General features: G+C 45.4%; 1 protein-coding gene across 1 annotated transcript in view; it reads left to right on the top strand.

The window, feature by feature from the left end:
* Positions 1-511: 511 nt before the first annotated feature.
* Positions 512-18,228, top strand: part of slc7a9 (solute carrier family 7 member 9) — a 97,646-nt gene continuing 79,929 nt past the window's right edge. Inside the window, exon 1 of the mRNA XM_070896967.1 lies at positions 512-640. Within this exon, the coding sequence (XP_070753068.1) occupies positions 512-640 (129 nt within the window). The remainder of the gene's footprint in view (positions 641-18,228) is intronic.

Here is an 18,228-nt window from a genome sequence, read left to right as displayed (position 1 = left end):
GAAGGACGTGTTTGCTGTAGTTGCAACTATTCTTCAACAGCAGTGAACTCCTGCCTACTGTCTTCTCGCTGAAAGAAGCCATTGCAACTTTAATTTACATCATCATCTTCATAGGCAGTCCCTCGGAATTGAGGAAGACTTGTTTCCACTCTTAAAATGAGTCCTTAGGTGGCCATTGCAACTTTAATTTACAGCTTCAGCCATTGAAGAACCCCACTGAGTGTACACTTGGTGAAAGGCCCAATCCAGTTGGGAGTGCACCCTGAATATATAATGAAAGATGTGAAAATGAAAAGCACAAGTCCCACAGTCCAAGAGTGAGAAATAATACCCAAGCTGTGGTCTGCACAATACATTTTTAGCAGATCATCCTCATTTATCCGATATTGCCTTTAAAAGCATTTACTATTTCTGTGACTACCTGTGATGGTTATTTCCTAATAACTGGCCAACCTTTAATCCTACAGGTACATCAACAATTCTAGGTTCTTCAGTTGAGAAACTAGAGAAAATGGACAAGGAAAATCTGAGAGAGAGGAACATTAATACAGAACTGAAGAATGGGAATCTAGCACCTGTCGAAATGGAGTCGAAGGACACCAAACAGAATGAACCAAAACATATGGCTCTACAGCAACGGGCAAGTATAGTATTCCCAACAACATACAGTCAATGACTGAGAGTTCTTTTAGAAAGTTTAGCCAATATAAATTGCTGTGCAACTAGCACAGTTTTGATTTTTTTTAGCCAGTCAAACCTCTTCTTTACAATTATCTATATCACAGACAATGTTCATTCTTTGCAGGTACATAAAATTGAAAAATATATTGCAGTACCTCCTTCACTGTCTGAATAGAGTTCAATTTCCATATCATAAATATAGATGAAAGAGGCCAAGTTTCTCATCGAATTCATCAGTGCAGAATAAACTCTCAGTTCCTCATGTCATATCATCCAACTGGATCGTGAATGAATCTAAGGTTTTTATTACTTTATCCAACCCAGAAAACCACTCAGTATTAATTGCTCTTTTTGTGAAGAACTTCTTCCTGACATCAGTTTTGTCCATGCTACCTACCATTGAAATATTGCTTTGGATTTACCTTATCTATGTTGCATACTTTAAAAGGGACCCTACTCAGTTGCCTCCTTTCAAGATCCACAATTTCTCGAGCCTTTTCTTATAACTCAATTCACAGATGCCACAGATCAATCTCATGGCTCTGTCCGCATTGCCATTTTGGCCTGAATGTGTTCTTTATGCCTTGGAAACCAAAACGAAATATAAAACCCAAGATGAGGTCTGGCCAATACACTGTTAACATAAGATTCTTATTTATATTGTATTGACTTAGCATTCTATTCACTTTGTTTATTGCTACTCCACAGTGATTTCACATTAAGTGCAAAATCTGCCATCATTCTCCAGATCCCTTTCAATTTCACCTTTAGTTATTTCAACCCAATAATCATCTATAATGTACACATGGCTTCAGGTTTTCCTTCAAGGTGCAATACCTAGAATTTATCTGTATTGAATTCCATCTGCCACTGGTCTGTTCATTTACAGATCTTATTTAACTCCTTTTTTTAGGTCCTAGGCTGGTTCTTCCACTTCTATTCCACACAACATCACCTCCCTTCCCTCCACCACCCACCACCAGTCGAGTATTCTTTACAAATTTGATTAGTTTGAATTGAGCTTCCCAATCGAAGCTGTATAGCCAACCATCCAAACAAGGAAAATCACGGGACACTATCCTTTAACACTTCTGTATTCTCACAGAAGCATAATAGACACATGATGGGTGAAATTCCACAAGGTGAGCTGCACTGCTTTTACTCCAATGGATAAAGATTTGCAGCCGCCAGTGTTCTGTAGTGGTACTTACACAAGCTTCCTGGGTCAGTTCACATGTATAGCTATTAGAGTAGTGATTGGCATAAATCCTGTGGAAAATGGGTGCAGTCTGCTCGAGTGCATGGAAATGAGAGTGCAGGCTGATACCCTCAATTCTTTTACTTCAGAATTCCCATGTCACTTGGTACACATTCCTCAATTGCTAGCCTATCATTAACTCAATCTTGTTGCAGGAAAAATGACCCACAATGCCCACAAGAAGCAAGCCACTGGAAGGCCACCTCCCCTTTAAACACCTTATGAGGAAAATGCCACAGAGCTGATAACTGCTATTAGACCAGACATCCAGCTGATCAGTGCAATGGCTGTAGTAAATCTGCCTGATACTGCCATCTCTCAGGCCGGCAGCACATGCCAGGCCTCCAGCCTTCCCCCTCGAAACACCACACCATTGGAACAGGGAAGGTGACATAGAAACATAGAAAATAGGAGCAGCAGTAGGCCATTCGGTCCGTCGAGCCTGCACCGCCATTCAATATGATCATGGCTGATCCTCTATCTCAACACCATATTCCCGCTTTTCCCCCATACCCCTTGATGCCTTTTGTTTCTAGAAATCTATCTATCTCCCTCTTAAATATATTCAGTGATTTGACCTCCACAACCTTCGGTGGTAGAGAATTCCACAGGTTCACCATCCTCTCTGAAAAAATTTCTCCTCATCTCGGTCCTAAATTTCCTACCCCGTATCCTGAGACTGTGACCTCTTGTTCTAGACTTCCCAGCATCCAGTCTATCCAACCCAGTCCGAATTTTATACGTTTCAGTGAGATCCCCTCCCATTCTTCTAAACTCTAGTGAATATAGGCCTAGTCGACCCAATCTCTCCTCATATGACAGTCTTGCTATCCCAGGAATCAGTCTGGTGAACCTTCGCTGCACTCCCTCTATGGCAAGTATATCCTTTCTTAGGTAAGGAAATCAAAACTGCACACAATACTCCAGGTGCGGTCTCACCAAGGCCCTGTATAACTGTAATAAGACATCCTTGCTCCTGTACTCAAATCCTCTTGCAATGAAGGCCAACATACCATTTACCTTCCTAACTGCTTGCTGCACCTGCATGTTTGCTTTCAATGACTGGTGTACAAGGACACCCAGGTCCCTCTGTACATCGGCACTTCCCAAGCCATCACCATTTAAATAATACTTTGTCCTTATGTTTTTCCTACCAAAATGGATAACTTCACATTTATCTATGCTATACTGCATCTGCCATGTGTTTGTTCACTCACTCAACCTGTCTAAATCACCTTGCAGCGTCTTTGCATCTTCCTCACAACTCACAATCCCACCTAGTTTTGTGTCATCAGCAAACTTGGAAATATTACATTTGGTTCCCTCATCCAAATACTTTATATATATATATATATATATATATTGTGAATAGCTGGGGCCCAAGCACTGATCCCTGTGGTACACCACTAATCACTGCCCGCTACTCCGAAAAAGACCCGTTTATTCCTACTCTCTGTTTCCTGTCAGTTAACCAATTTTCAATCCATGCCAATACATTACCCCCAATCCTATGTGCTTTAATTTTGCACACTAACTTCTTATGTGGGACTTTATCAAATGCCTTCTGAAAATCCAAATACACTACATCCACTGGTTCTCCCTTATCTATTCTATCAGTTACAGCCTCAAAAAAAACTCCAGTAGGTTTGTCAAACATGATTTTTCTTTCATAAATCCATGTTGACTTTGTTTAATCCCGTTGATATTATCTAAGTGTGCCATTATCACATCCTTTATAATAGACTCCAGCATTTTCCCTACTACTGATGTCAGGCTAACCGGTCTGTAGTTCCCCGTTTTCTCTCTTCCCCCCCCCCCTTTTTTAAATAGTGGGGTTACATTTTCCACCCTCCAATCTACAGGAACTGTTCCGTAATCTATAGAATTTTGGAAGATGACAACCAATGCATCTATTATTTCCATGGCTACCTCTTTTAGTACTCTGGGATGCAGATCATCAGGCCCTGGGGATTGATCTGCCTTCAGTCCCATTAGTTTCTCCAGCACTATTTTCTTACGAATTATCATTTCCTTTCATTCCTCTTGCTCACTAGACCCTTTGTTCCCGAGCATTTCTAGGGTGTTATTTGTGTCCTCTTCCGTGAAACATAGAAACATAGAAAGTATGTGCAGGAGTAGGCCATTCGGCCTTCGAGCCTGCACCACCATTCAATATAATCATGGCTGATCATGCAACTTCAGTACCTCATTCCTGCGTTCTCTCCATACCCCTTGATCCTTTTAGCCATAAGGGCCATATCTAACTCCCTTTTGAATATACCTAACGAACTGGCCTCAACAACTTTCTGTGGTAGAGAATTCCACAGGTTCACAATCCTCTGAGTGAAGAAGTTTCTCCTCATCTCGGTCCTAAATGGTTTACCCCTTATCCTTAGACTGTGACCCCCTGGTTCTGGACTTCCCCAACATCGGGAACATTCTTCCTGCATCTAACCTGTCCAGTCCCGTCATAATTTTATATGTTTCTATGCGATCCCCTCTCATTTTTCTAAATTCCATTGAATATAAGCCTAGTCGATCCAGTCTTTCTTCATATGTCAGTCCTGCCATCCCGAGAATCAGTCTGGTGAACCTTCGCTGCACTCCCTCAATAGCAAGAATGTCCTTCCGCAGATTAGGAGACCAAAACTGCACACAATACTCAAGGTGTGGACTCACCAAGGCCCTGTACAACTGCAGCAAACCTCCCTGCTCGTATTCTCAAAGCCCCTCGCTTTGAAGGCCAGCATGCCATTTGCCTTCTTTACTGCCTGCTGTACCTGCATGCCTACCTTCAATGACTGATGTACCATGACACCCAGGTCTCGTTGCACCTCCCCTTTTACTAATCTGTCACCATTCAGATAATAATCTGCCTTCCTGTTTTTGCAACCAAAGTGGTTAATCTCACACTTATCTACATTATACTGCATCTGCCATGCATTTTCCCATTCACCTAACCTGTCCAAGTCCCCCTGCAGCCTCTTAGCATCCTCCTCACAGCTCACACTGCCATCCAGCTTAATGTCATCTGCAAACTTGGAGATATTACATTCAATTCCTTCGTCTTAATCATTAATGTATATTGTAAATAGCTGGGGTCCCAGCACTGAACCCTGCGGCACCCCACTAGTCACTGCCTGCCACTCTGAAAAGGACCCATTTATCCTGACTCTTTGCTTCCTGTCTGCCAACCAGTTCTCTATCCACGCCAATACATTACCCCCAATACCATGTGCCTTAATTTTGCACACTAATCTCTTGTGAGGGACCTTGTCAAAAGCCTTTTGAAAGTTCTCCCTTATCCACTCTGCTAGTTACATCCTCAAAAAACTCTAGAAGATTTGTTAAGCATGATTTCCCTTTCATAAATCCATGCTGACTTGGACCGATCCTGTCACTGCTTTCCAAATGCGCTGCTATTTCATCTTTAATAATTGATTCCAACATTTTCCCCACAACCGATGTCAGGCCAACTGGTCTATAATTTGCTGTTTTCTCTCTCCTTCCTTTTTTAAAAAGTGGGGTTACATTAGCTACCATCCAACCCATAGGAACTGAACCAGAGTCTATAGAATGTTGGAAAATGACTACCAATGCATCCACTATTTCTAGGGCCACTTCCTTAAGTACTCTGGGATGCAGACTATCAGGCCCTGGGGATTTATCGGCCTTCAGCCCCTTCAATTTCCCTAACACCATTTCCTGACTAATAAGGATTTGCCTCAGTTCACCCTTCTCGCTAGACCCTCGGTCCCCTAGTATTTTCGGGAGGTTATTCGTGTCTTCCTTAGTGAAGACAGAACCGAAGTATTTACTTAATTGTTCTGCCATTTCCTTGTTCCCCATTACAAATTCTCTCGTTTCAATCTGTAAAGGACCTACATTTGTCTTCACTAATCTTTTTCTTTTTACGTACTTGTAGAAACTTTTGCAGTCGGTTTTTATGTTCCTTGCAAGTTTACTCTCATACTCTATTTTTCCCCTCTTAATTAATCTCTTGGTCCTTTTTTGCTGAATTCTAAACTGCTCCCAATCCTCAGACTTGCTATTTTTTCTGGCAACTTTGTATGACTCCTCTTTGGATCTAATACTATCCTTAATTTCTTTTGTTAGCCATGGTTGGGCCACTGTTCCTTTTGTGTTTTTACGCCAGAAAGGAAAGTATAACTGTTGCAATTCATGCATTCGTTCCTTAAATATTAGCCATTGGCAATCCACCATCATGCCTTTTAATGAATCTTCCCAATCTATCACAGCCAATTCATTCCTCATACCTTCGTAGTTTCCTTTGTTTAGATTTAGGACCCTAGTTTCGGATTGGACTACTTCATTTTCCATCTTAATAAGAAATTCAGTCATGTTCTGGTCACTCTTCCCTAAAGGACCCCTCACAACAAGACTGTTAATTAATCCCTTCTCATTACACAATACTCAATCTAGGATAGCCTGTTCCCTAGTAGGCTCCTCAACATACTGGTCTAAAAAACTATCTCGTACACACTCCAGGAATTCATCTACCATAATATTATTACTAATTTGGTTTGGCCAGTCTATGGGCCCAAGTTTCCACATGATTTGCGCCTGATTTTTAGGAGCAACTGGTGGAGAATGGACTATCTTAGAAATCGCAATTCTCCACATTTTTTTTTCTGCAGTTCTAGTCAGGTAGTCATTGAAGGTTGGCATGCAGGTGCAGCAGGCGGTTAAGAAAGCAAATGGCATGTTGGCCTTCATAGCAAGGGGATTTGAGTACAGGGGCAGGGAGGTGTTGCTACAGTTGTACAGGGCATTGGTGAGGCCACACCTGGAGTATTGTGTACAGTTTTGGTCTCCTAACCTGAGGAAGGACATTCTTGCTATTGAGGGAGTGCAGCGAAGGTTCACCAGACTGATTCCCGGGATGGCGGGACTGACCTATCAAGAAAGACTGGATCAACTGGGCTTGTATTCACTGGAGTTCAGAAGAATGAGAGGGGACCTCATAGAAACGTTTAAAATTCTGATGGGGTTAGACAGGTTAGATGCAGGAAGAATGTTCCCAATGTTGGGGAAGTCCAGAACCAGAGGTCACAGTCTAAGGATAAGGGGTAAGCCATTTAGGACCGAGATGCGGAGGAACTTCTTCACCCAGAGAGTGGTGAACCTGTGGAATTCTCTACCACAGAAAGTTGTTGAGGCCAATTCACTAAATATATTCAAAAAGGAGTTAGATGAGGTCCTTACTACTAGGGGGATCAAGGGGTATGGCGAGAAAGCAGGAATGGGGTACTGAAGTTGAATGTTCAGCCATGAACTCATTGAATGGCGGTGCAGGCTAGAAGGGCCGAATGGCCTACTCCTGCACCTATTTTCTATGTTTCTATGTTTCTAACAGTTCCACTTTGGAACAGAATTTTTTCTTCCAAAAGGGGGCGTGTCTGGCCACTGACGCCTGATTTCAAAGTTTCCACAGTGAAAACGTACTCCAAACTAACTTAGAATGGAGCAAGTGAAGATTTTTGTAGAACTGAAAAAACCTGTTCTACACATTAAAAAATCAGGCGCAGGTTACAAATTAGGCGTCCAGAACGAGGTGGGGGGGGGGAGGAGGGGGGGGAAGGGAAGTCATTAAATTCTATAATAAATCCTTATTTATACTTATACAAATATTATAAAATAAATCCAACCTGAATAAACATTTATAAGCAAAGAAAAGATTAAATAAACCATCTTCCTACCTGTGTGAAAGTGCTTCAGGCAGGCCTTTCGGGACCGAAGGATGAACGGGCCGGCCCGAGACTTCGGGCAGGGCCCGTCCCCAACACCAGATTTACAGGTAGGTGGCGTTGGGTCGGGTCGGGGAGGTTCGGTTCGGTTCGGGTTGGGGGGAGGGAGGGAGAGAGAGGGGGGAGGGAGGGGGAGGTCAGGTCGGATCCAGTCCGGGGGCGGGGGAGCGGGAGTCGGGTCGGGTCGGGTCCAGTCGGGGGTGGGGGGGGAGCGGGAGCAGGAGTGCAGGTCGGGTCGGGTTCAGTCCGGGGGGAGGGGGGGGGGGTGGCGGAGCGGGAGTCGAGTCGGATCCAGTGGGGGGGGGAGGGGGGGACGGGTCGGGTCGGGGGGCAGGAGCGCGGGTCGGGTCAGGTCCAGTCGGGGGGGGGGGAGCGGGGGGAGCGGGAGCAGGAGCGCGGGTCGGGTCCAGTCGGGGGGGGGGGGGGGCGGGGCGGAGCAGGAGCGGGAGTCGGGTCGGGTCGGGGGTCAGGGGTGGGGGGGGGAGGGTCGGGGGGTGGGAGTCGGGTCAGGTCCAGTGGGGGGGGGGGGGGTGCGGGGAGCGGGAGTCGGGTCGGGTCGGGTCCAGTCGGGGGGGAGCGGGAATCGGGTCGGGTCCAGTCGGGGGGGGGGAGCGGGAATCGGGTCGGGTCCGGAGGCGGGGGGGAGCGGGAGTCGGGTCGGGGGACGGGAGCGGGAGTCGGGTCGGGTCGGGTCCAGTCGCGGGGGTGGGGGATGGAGCGGGAGCGGGGGTCGGGTCCGGTCTGGATGGGGAGCGGGAGCGGGAATCGGGTCGGGTCCAGTCCGGGGGTGGGGGGGGGGGGGTGGGTGTCGGGTCCGGTCCAGAGGCAGGGGGGGGTGGGGGGGGGAGTAGGAGCTGGCCGTGGGAGGAGCCTTATTCACGCAGCCCCAGTGAGGCCATTCGGCCAGGGCTAGGGGCTGCGTGCTTCGGGCCCCTCCCACACAGTTCGGCGCCTGGAGCTACTGCACTTGCGTGCCCACTGTACCGCGCATGTGCAGAGGTCCCAGCACTGTTTTCAGCGCAGGGACCTGGCTCCGCCCTCCCACAGCTCGTGCTGCGCTGCGCCGAGGGCCAGAGGACCTGCAGGGAGGTGGAGAATACGGAGGATTTTTTTAGGCGCACTTTGTGGCACGAAAAACGGGCGTCCAGGTCGGGACTGCGCCGTTCTAGGCGCGTGTGGAAACTTGGGCCCAATATGTAGATTAAAGTCACATATGATTACTGTCGTATCCTTGCTACATACATCTCTAATTTCCTGTTTGATGCCGTCCCCTACACTACCACTACTGTTTGGAAGCCTATGGACAACTCCCACCAATGTTTTCTGCCCCTTGGTGCTCCTTAGCTCCATCCAGACTGATTCTACATCTTGATTTTCTGAGCCAATATCTTTTCTCACTATTGCTCTCATTTCATCCTTTACTAACAATGCCACACCACCCACTCTTCCTTTTTGCCCGTCCTTCCTAAATATCGAATATCCTTGGATATTTAGTTTCCAATCCTGGTCACCCTGCAACCATGTCTCTGTAATCTCTGGCATTAAATTGATAGCAAGACCAATTATTTTAAAACAATTTGGAATAGTTTATTAAACACACATACATGCACATCTATCAGAGAAACAGCAGTCCTTAGCTATCCTAGGGATCTACTTAGTTACAACAGATACAATGATGTTACAATAAAAAAGTTATACTTTACTTTCCTCTGGCAAAGCACAAGCACATGTCGTTTGTCCTTGCTTCTGCTGTGGAGGGAGGTTCCTGCTTTTGCCGTGTGCTAAGGAGAAAGGAGACCCGGCAATCTTTGCTTTGATTATTATATCCCTTATGACCATTGTTTCTCAGAAAGCCTCAGGGTTGGGTATTATTTCTAGGTCCATTCCTGATTGGCTTCTCCTCATACATGTGTCTGTCTGGAGGGTTGGTGCCATTTCTTGCTTAGGTTAATGTCTTTCTAATTAATATCTTTTCTAGTTTGGTGAGTTTCAAAGCCATGGTGACATGAATTTGGAGAAGTCATCCATTTTTTTTCTTTCAACACTGCAGCCTTTCCATATAATCTACACATAACATTTTTATATATATATATACAGAATCAATTTTAACATTAATAAACACTTTTATTCTTACAGACTCCCCATCTTGAGGGGGAAATATCCTTAGTGACTCCTCATATGCTTTATCTCCTCAGAGTTCACATATCATAAACATTGAGAGGGTTCTGATAGTTCTACTGTTTATGTTTCTGTGAGGTGGATGACTGCTGTATAATAGGTTTTAAACTTAGAGAGAGAGAGCCTGACTCGGTCCCCACCTCATAAGGTGTATGCCACACGTAGGGGATTTATTATAGTACAATAACATCTCCAGCAGAGACCCTCCCCTTCCCGTATCTTCAGTACACCGTCGCTTCTCGAAGCACATTGATGATGTTCGTAAGTCATGCTGCAGCCCCTGCTCCTCCATCTTCTCTCGGCTTCGGTCATGGCCAGTGTCCTTCCGACAATCATAAGGATCCGTATCATGGTCTGTGGGAAACAAGATCAGTGTAGTATTTACTCTTTGGCAGTTTTTAACTGATTAACGTGAAACCATTTCTTGTACTTAACGCCCTTTTTCTCCGGTAATTGAATTAAATAAACCACGGGTTCAATCGGTCAATAATTGTATGCGGTCCCCACCACCTGGGCTCAAAGGCAGCTTCTTTTTCCCATAATTTGGAATCATTACTGAGTCTCACACTTGATATTTAAAGGGACGTACTTTCTTGTCAAAGTAACTTTTTTAATTTGTTTTCTTGACTTCCCCAATTTCATGCCCATAAATCGATTCATCTGATCGGTGTGATCTACCACTTGTTTCAGCCACTTGGAACTACATGATTTATTTGTCAGGGAACTCATCCCTGTTAGTGTTAGCTGGCCTGGTGTTCTCATGAGTCTCCCAGTCATGGCCTGATGTCGGGAGACCCCTGTTGTTTTGTGAGGTGTGGATCTCATTGCCATTAAGCACATTGGCAGCGTGTTAGCCCATTGAGTGGAGTGGTCCGCGAATAATTTTTTAAACATTAACTTGAGGGTCAGTTCCCCCTTTCAACCCCTCCGGACAACTGGGGGATGGTGAGCAATATGTAATTTGTGTTTTATCCCCAACATTTCCTGCAGGTGGGTAAAATTTTTTACCAGGAAAGTGTGAACCTTGATCATTGTCCACTTGTACTGGTACTCCCCAGCTACAAAACATATGATTTAATAGTGTTTTGGTTGCCGTGATGGTGGTGTTGGAGCAGGGGAATGCTTCGATTCATTTAGTGAATTGATCCACCACCACTAGGGCATGCTGAAAATTGCCTTGCGCCTGTGGAAGTGGCCCAATGAAGTCTATCTGGAGGTGAGTCCATGGCCCTTGTGGTGGGGGTGCACTTTGAAGCAAGCGGGAGGATTGTGCTGCAGGCACAGTAGGCATCGTGCCACATAGTAATTGATTGTTTCCCTTATGGAAGGCCACCAAGCTGTGGATGCTACCTTATAGAAGGTGGCCAGGGCCAAATAATGCCCTGCTGTGGGGTGGGAGTAAAAAAGAGAGAGCAGTTCCTGACCCACCTTTGATGGAACACACACCACCAGGCAGGCGTTTGGCTTTCTTTTGAACATCAGCAACTGCTCATCTGAGTCAGGGGCAGTGGCTAGTATGGTATTGGGAGCCCAGGCTGTCGGTTGCGGAAGGGGTCTGTCTTCCTCATACCAGGCACTTACAACAGCATATGGCCTGTATTGCTGCTGCAGGAATTTTAAATCTAGGTGATCTGTTGGGGAGGCCTTGCTAACAGCATTGCAGGGGTCAACAACTATATCCTCAATCTCTCCATCAATCGCAGCATCCTTGGCTGCTCTGTCTGCTCTGGAATTTCCCTCAATATGTGGACCCCCTTTTCTATGGGCTGCTACCTTTCCTCTGAAGCAGGGCTGGGATCGCTGTTTAAGGTATGACCAGAGCAGACGTAACCAGGGCCCATGGACGAGGGCCTCACCATCTATCGTACAATAGTCATTTTTGTGGTATAGGGGCAAGGAGAGCATGGTGCTTATAGCATAGGCACTATCTGACCAAATATTCTCGGGTCTATCTGAGGTTTCCTTCACAGCGGTTAGAAGTGTGGCGATTTCTGCATATTGTGAGGACTGTCTGTTGCATCTTCACTGGATGGTTCTCTCTGGCAATATCACAGCATACCCAGTATGGGGGGGATCTCTCAATGTGATATGAGGATCCATCGATGTAGACATCTGGGGCTCCCTGTATGGGCTCTTTCTGCACAGGATGGGTCTCAAAGTTAATCAGGGGTAACGGACATTCATGCGGGTCCCCCTCATAGATCAGAAATTGTGGCAGCAATGTGGTGGGTTTGGAAATGGTATCAATGTCTCTTTCCATAAATTTCAACGTCCGTTTGCTGAGGCACTGCGAGGAAACTAGCGAATCTCCAGGTTTCATCAGTAGTTTCAGAGGTGTGTGCAGCCCGTAACCCAGTAATAAAGGTAAAGTGATGTACCGCCCGGAAGACGGCCAATAGGTAGCGCTCGCAAATGGTATATGTTTTTTCTGCCCCCTGCAGGATTTGAGACGCATATGCAATTGGCTGTAGTCGATCAGCTCGAGTTTGGCACAGAACTGCAGTGAGGCTTTGTTCTGTGGCCCCGACCTCTAAATGAAAGGGCTGTGTGGGATCGGGAAAGATCAAACATGCGGCCTGTATCACTGCAGTTTTTAATTTAGCTACGGATTGGGTGTGAGTATCAGTCCATGCCGGGCGTATATCATCACCCTGTAGTTTTATCAAATCATACAGGGGCTTTGTGCACTCTGCAAAGCCTGTGTCAAAGTTCCTTTGGTACACTACCAGACCCAAGAATGATCGTAGGACTGTTCTGGAAGTGGGTAATGGCACTCGCTGTATTATCTTCACCTTGTGAGAGTCGGGGGACGATCCCTCTGGAGAAAGGGACACTCCTAGAAAAGTGACCCATTCTTTTACTAATTGAGCCTTACGGGGATTTACATTTAGTCCCACCTGAGCCAACAATGTCAGCAGTTTGTGTAAAAGGGACAGATGCTCCTCCATGCTGTCGGTTGCCAGTAGTAGGTCGTCTACGTACTGCAGCAAGCAGGTAGGGCAGGAAAAGTCTTTTAAAACTGTAGCCATTCTTTTGTGGAAAATCATTGGGGTATTGTGGAACCCCTGAGGCAGGCATGTCCAGGTGCAGCTCTGGTCCTCAAATGTGAACGCAAATTTGTACTGGTCTTCCCTTTTAACAGGGATACTCCAGAATCCATTGGCGATATCGAGAGTTGAGAAATACTTGGAAGCAGCAGAAATTTGAGATAATATGGTGGGAGTTTCTCTTACTACTAGTGAGCAGGCTGGTGTTACAGAATTTAACTTTCTGTAATCAATAGTCAGTCACCTGCTGTTATCAGGCTTTTTAACTGGCCATGTGGGTGAATTGGTCGTGAAGGCGCCTGTCCTAACAACACCCTGCTCGACTAGGGATTTTATGGTGTCTCAGATGTAGGGGTGACTCTCCCTCGGAATGGGGTACTGCTTAGTGAATGAGTGGGGGGGGTCCCTCAACAGACTCTTCGCATGCCATTTTTCCACAGTCATGCTTGCATGAGGCGAACACCGCTAGGTTATCCTGAATTAGTTTTGCCACAGCTTCATTTTCGCTCCCCGGAGGGTCATACTCAGATAGCTTTTTAATAGCAAAAAACAAGTGAGCACCTGAAATTTCTATCACTCTCGCATTATCTCTTAATCCCATCCAAACACAGTCCCGATTGTAATCTATTTCTATGTCATACTGATCCAATACAGCAGTCCCTACAATTCCCCTTCCGTCGGGGGTGGTCATCAGCATCGGTGCTGGGACCTTACAGGTGAGGCCTCCCAACTGAAGTTCAGTGGCCTTCACTGTATACGTGGTGGCTGTATCACCATTAAACCCTTTAAGAGTCATACAACCCTTGCCCGCCGCTGCATGGCGTTCAGGGTATGGGGTGTGGATGATGGTAATGGCTGAGCCAGTATCGATAAGCATAATCTGCTTCCGGCCCCCTTATAGGACAACAAGGCCTACTGGTCTCCTGCTACCATCACGTTGGAACCCCATTTCCGACCAATCTTTGGGGGCCGGACCCTGTCCTTGAAGGGGTCTCTCTAATGAGTGTGCATCGGTGATTGCGTGCATGGGTAAATGATTTTGCATCCCCCCGTGGCAATTTGGGTTTGTATGAGGGTTATCAACTGGTCCAATCGTTGATCCGTCCCAGAGGGCTTGGATTTGTCCCTCGGGAGGTATCTATGCATTGCACCGTGGTCCGGTGCCTGTCTGAGTCTGCTGCAATCTTTTGCCAAGTGGCCTACCTTCTTACAATTAAAGCTCTGACCCGTAAAGGGGTAACACCTAGATCCCTCCACCGTTGACACTGGTTTATTTGCAGTGGATGGTGCCTTCACCTTTAACTGGTCTTTTACCATCTCCCGGGCTATTTGAGCGCTGGTCTCTATATCTGTCCACTGATTGGTGGACCTCATGGCTCATTGATATCTTACTGAAGGCTCTAGGGGTCTCTTCTGGATACTGCTTGGTCTGATTAAGAAGAGCCACTAAGTTTAAGTTTTGGATCCATAAATGGTTTAGGATCTCGGTCATGACTGGATCAGCCACTGTGCCAGGCTGGAGGACTGCGTCTGGCAGATTATCTTTTAGGGAAGTGCAATAGGCCAAGAGAAGGACTCGTGTTAAGTCTCTCTCTTCTAACTCGGGGTGACTGCTCCTGAAATTTTCCCAACTCCTGTTAACTCCCAGTGGGTTGTCCCCATCATTAATGGGCCGCAACTCGTGACTACCTGCTGTGGCGTCAGCACCAGATATGGACTGTGAGTCGGTATGGTTACTGGTGATGTGACCATGTGCATTACGTCGTGAAGAAGTGGTTACTACTGCTACGGTTGGCCCTCGTGTCTTCAAGGTATCCCATCCTTCACCACCCTCCTGGGGATTATGCTGACTGCCTTTCTCTTCATAATCTGTCTCCCCCTTTTCTCCTCCTGCTGTCTCTATTATGCCTCTCCGTGTTACTGCAGATACCAGGGCCTGCTGCTCTACCACAGAAGGCTATGGAGGCCAAGTCACTGATTGTATTTAAGAGGGAGATAGATACATTTCTAGAAACAAAAGGCATCAAGGAGTATGGGGAAAAAGTGGGAATATGGTGTTGAGATAGAGGATCAGCCATGATCATATTGAATGGTGGTGCAGACTCGAAGGGCCGAATGGGCTACTACTGCTCCTGTTTTCTATGTTTCTAACTTACTTTTTAGCCTTGCTATTTCTAGTTGGCACTGGGAGTGGTCTGCTTCCCTATGTGGCTTCTTAATTACATCTCTTAATGCACCCCTAGCATCTTCCACCTCTTGCCAAAGCCCCAAGTTTTCGAATTTACATTTTTTTAACTCTAATTTGTTTTCATTCACTTCAATAACAGCTGCTGTGGCATTTAAATTTGAAAGGCTCTGTTGCTGTAGCAGTGAAGTTGCCTGTTCGGCCCCTCTTTCTAATTGTCTAATACTGTGCTTTAATCGATCAATTTCTTGTCTCAAATGCTGTATTTCTCCCTCCTTTAACTGCCGATTAAGTTGAAGGCTTTCTTCCTTTTGCTCTTTTATATTTTGAATCTCTTTTTTGTTTAGTCAAACCTCTTTTATTTGCGATTCTTTTAAATCTTGTATCTCTTTTTCCCTTTGGTATTTTAAATCTTGTATCTCTTTCCTTAAATTTTGAATCTCTTTTGCATCATGCCTCATTAATTTCTCATCTCTCTGAGCACAGTAAAATGTGTGATGTATGCCAAGGGACCGTTTACCCGTTTTGGTCTTAGCTCTCCTTGGTTTACTTTCTCCTTGATAAATGGCACCAGCTCTCCAAAGGACACATGTTGGCCCTTACAGAAGTATGCTGCCTGAGCCTGTAACTCTTGTATGTCCTTTAAGGTACCTTTTTGTATACTTTCTTCTTATAGACCACCTGTATATCTTTTGCTGTTTTTTTGTACATGATCGAGCCCTTCATCTTGTGTCTTTTGAATTTAACTACTGATGGGTCCCCACTTAAACAGTTCCAACTATCGAGAAGACTGCTCCTTACGACGCAACTTCTCCCGATCCATTTAAAAGTTTATAGTTTGCACTTTGCAACACAGGTTAGAATTGCAACTCCCGAGATTTCCAATTGTTCAAAAGAATGATCAAAAACTGTCTCGCCAGATCCCAGACGAGCCCCCAATTTTGTAAGATTTCTGAATCTCTGGCATTAAATTGACAGCAAGACCAATTCTTTTAAAACAATTTGGAATAAGTTTATTAAACATACACACAGGCATATCTATCAGAGAAACAGCAGTCCTTAGCTATCCTAGGGATCTACTTAGTTACAACAGATACAATGATGTTACAATAAAAAAGTTATACTTTACACCCCTCTGGCAAAGCACAAGCACATGGCGTTCGCCCTTGCTTCTGCTGTGGAGGGAGGTTCCTGCTTTTCCGTGTGCTAAGGAGAAGAGAGACCCAGCAATCTTTGCTTGGATTATTATAGCCCTTGCGGCCCTTGTTTCTCAGAAAGCCTCAGGATTGGATTTTATTTCTAGGGCCGTTCCTGATTGGCTTCTCCTCATACATGTGTCTGTTTGGAGAGTTGGTGCCATTCCTTGATTAGGTTAATGTCTTTCCAATTTGCATATTTTCTAGTTTGGTGAGTTTCAAAGCCATGCTGACATGAACTTGGGGAAGTCATCCATTTTGTTTCTTTTAACACTGCAGCTTTTCCGTATAATCTACACTTTTAACGTTTATATATATCTACAGAATCACTTTTATCATTACTAAACACTTTTATTCTTACAGCTGCCAATGAACAAGCTCTAGAGATTCAGCCAACAATGGCTCCCTCTCAGGGCAAAGCTGCCATGAGAGGAAGACCACCTCAGTCTCATGACCCTTTTATAGAGCATGAGCAACCAACCATCTCTTGTGCTGGCTACGCAAGTTACACCTAGGAGAAGTACTAGAATAGCTGAAACAAAGGCACATGGAGCCACTCGGGGAAGCCTGGTGTTAGGAAAGAATAGATTGGCTTGTATTTACCTTGGATTTTATTGTAATAAAATAGAACACGTACCGACATTATGCTTTGTTACTCACGGAGGTTAGAATCATAAAAGAAAGAATGCACTTCTTTGTTACTGACTTATTTACTCAGGTGATGATTATTACACACTCATGTAGTGACAAAGGGGACTGATGTATTTTCATGCAGTAGATTGAGGAAAGAAGGAGATTAGACCCTGCCATCAAAGGTACACAGTGTTACACAGAAGAGAAGACTTCAGTGATGAGATGTGGCCTGATGCCCGTTGCAATAGGCACTGAGAAATCCTTTCAGTGCAGGTCATTGTAATGCTCTGTTGCATATAGTTCTGGCCCCAAACAGCCTGGGCCCCCTCGCCAGCAATCTCAAAGTCCAGACAGTTTTGAATAGCAAAGTTGTGAAGGGCACAGCAGGCGGCAACTATTTCTGACACACAATCTGGAACATACTGCAGAACTCTGTTCGGGCAACATATGCATTCCTTCAAGACCTTGATGGTCCTCAGTGATGAATCTAGTAAAGGCATGTGCTACTGTTCAGGCCACTCTTAGTGGGGTCATTATCCAAAGGAGCAGGGTGGGGAAGGGGGGGGGGGGTGGGTGGAGGAGAGGCATATCTGGGGTTGACATGTAGGATCCTCTGCCTGCTGTCACACACTCTGTACATTGAGGGAATAGGAAACCTTCCTGTGGAGGTACTTGAGGGAGTATACTTTGGGAACTGCACTGTAATGTAATGTGGGTGCCATTGATTCCCTTTACCGTGGGAAATTTAGCAACTCTGTAAAATTGTACAGTCCTCTCTCGCTGTGATCCAAACTGTGATGAATTCCCTAGCTCCCCTGTAAAGTATGTCAATCACGTGATGAATACATACTCACACTGCAGCCTGGCTGATATTACAGATATTGCCAGTGGGTGTTTGAAGAAAGCCTGTGCCATTAAACTTTAGTGTAGTGGTCACATTCATCACCACAGAAACAGCAGTCGGTTAGGCAGGGCATTCTCCTTCTGAATTCATGCTGATTGCTAGCTTATTGTTGTACAAATGATGCTCAAGCCTACTTTTGATAATGAGTTCCACAATTTTACATGGAATGGAAGTAAGATTAATGGGTTTATAGTTGTCGGTGTATATTTTGTCAATCTTTTTGAATATAGGCACTGCATTCGTCTGTTTCCAATCTACCGGTACTTCTCAAACATCCAGACACATTGAGTTACATCAAGATTACATTATGGAATCAGGCCAGTCAGTCCAATTGGTCTATGCTGGCATTTATGCTGCACACATGCCTTACTTCAGTAT

Source organism: Pristiophorus japonicus, chromosome 13 (genome assembly GCF_044704955.1).
Source record: "Pristiophorus japonicus isolate sPriJap1 chromosome 13, sPriJap1.hap1, whole genome shotgun sequence".
Taxonomy (NCBI): domain Eukaryota; kingdom Metazoa; phylum Chordata; class Chondrichthyes; family Pristiophoridae; genus Pristiophorus; species Pristiophorus japonicus.
The sequence above is the reverse complement of the archived record's forward strand: the minus strand, read 5'-3'. Positions and strand labels throughout refer to the sequence as shown.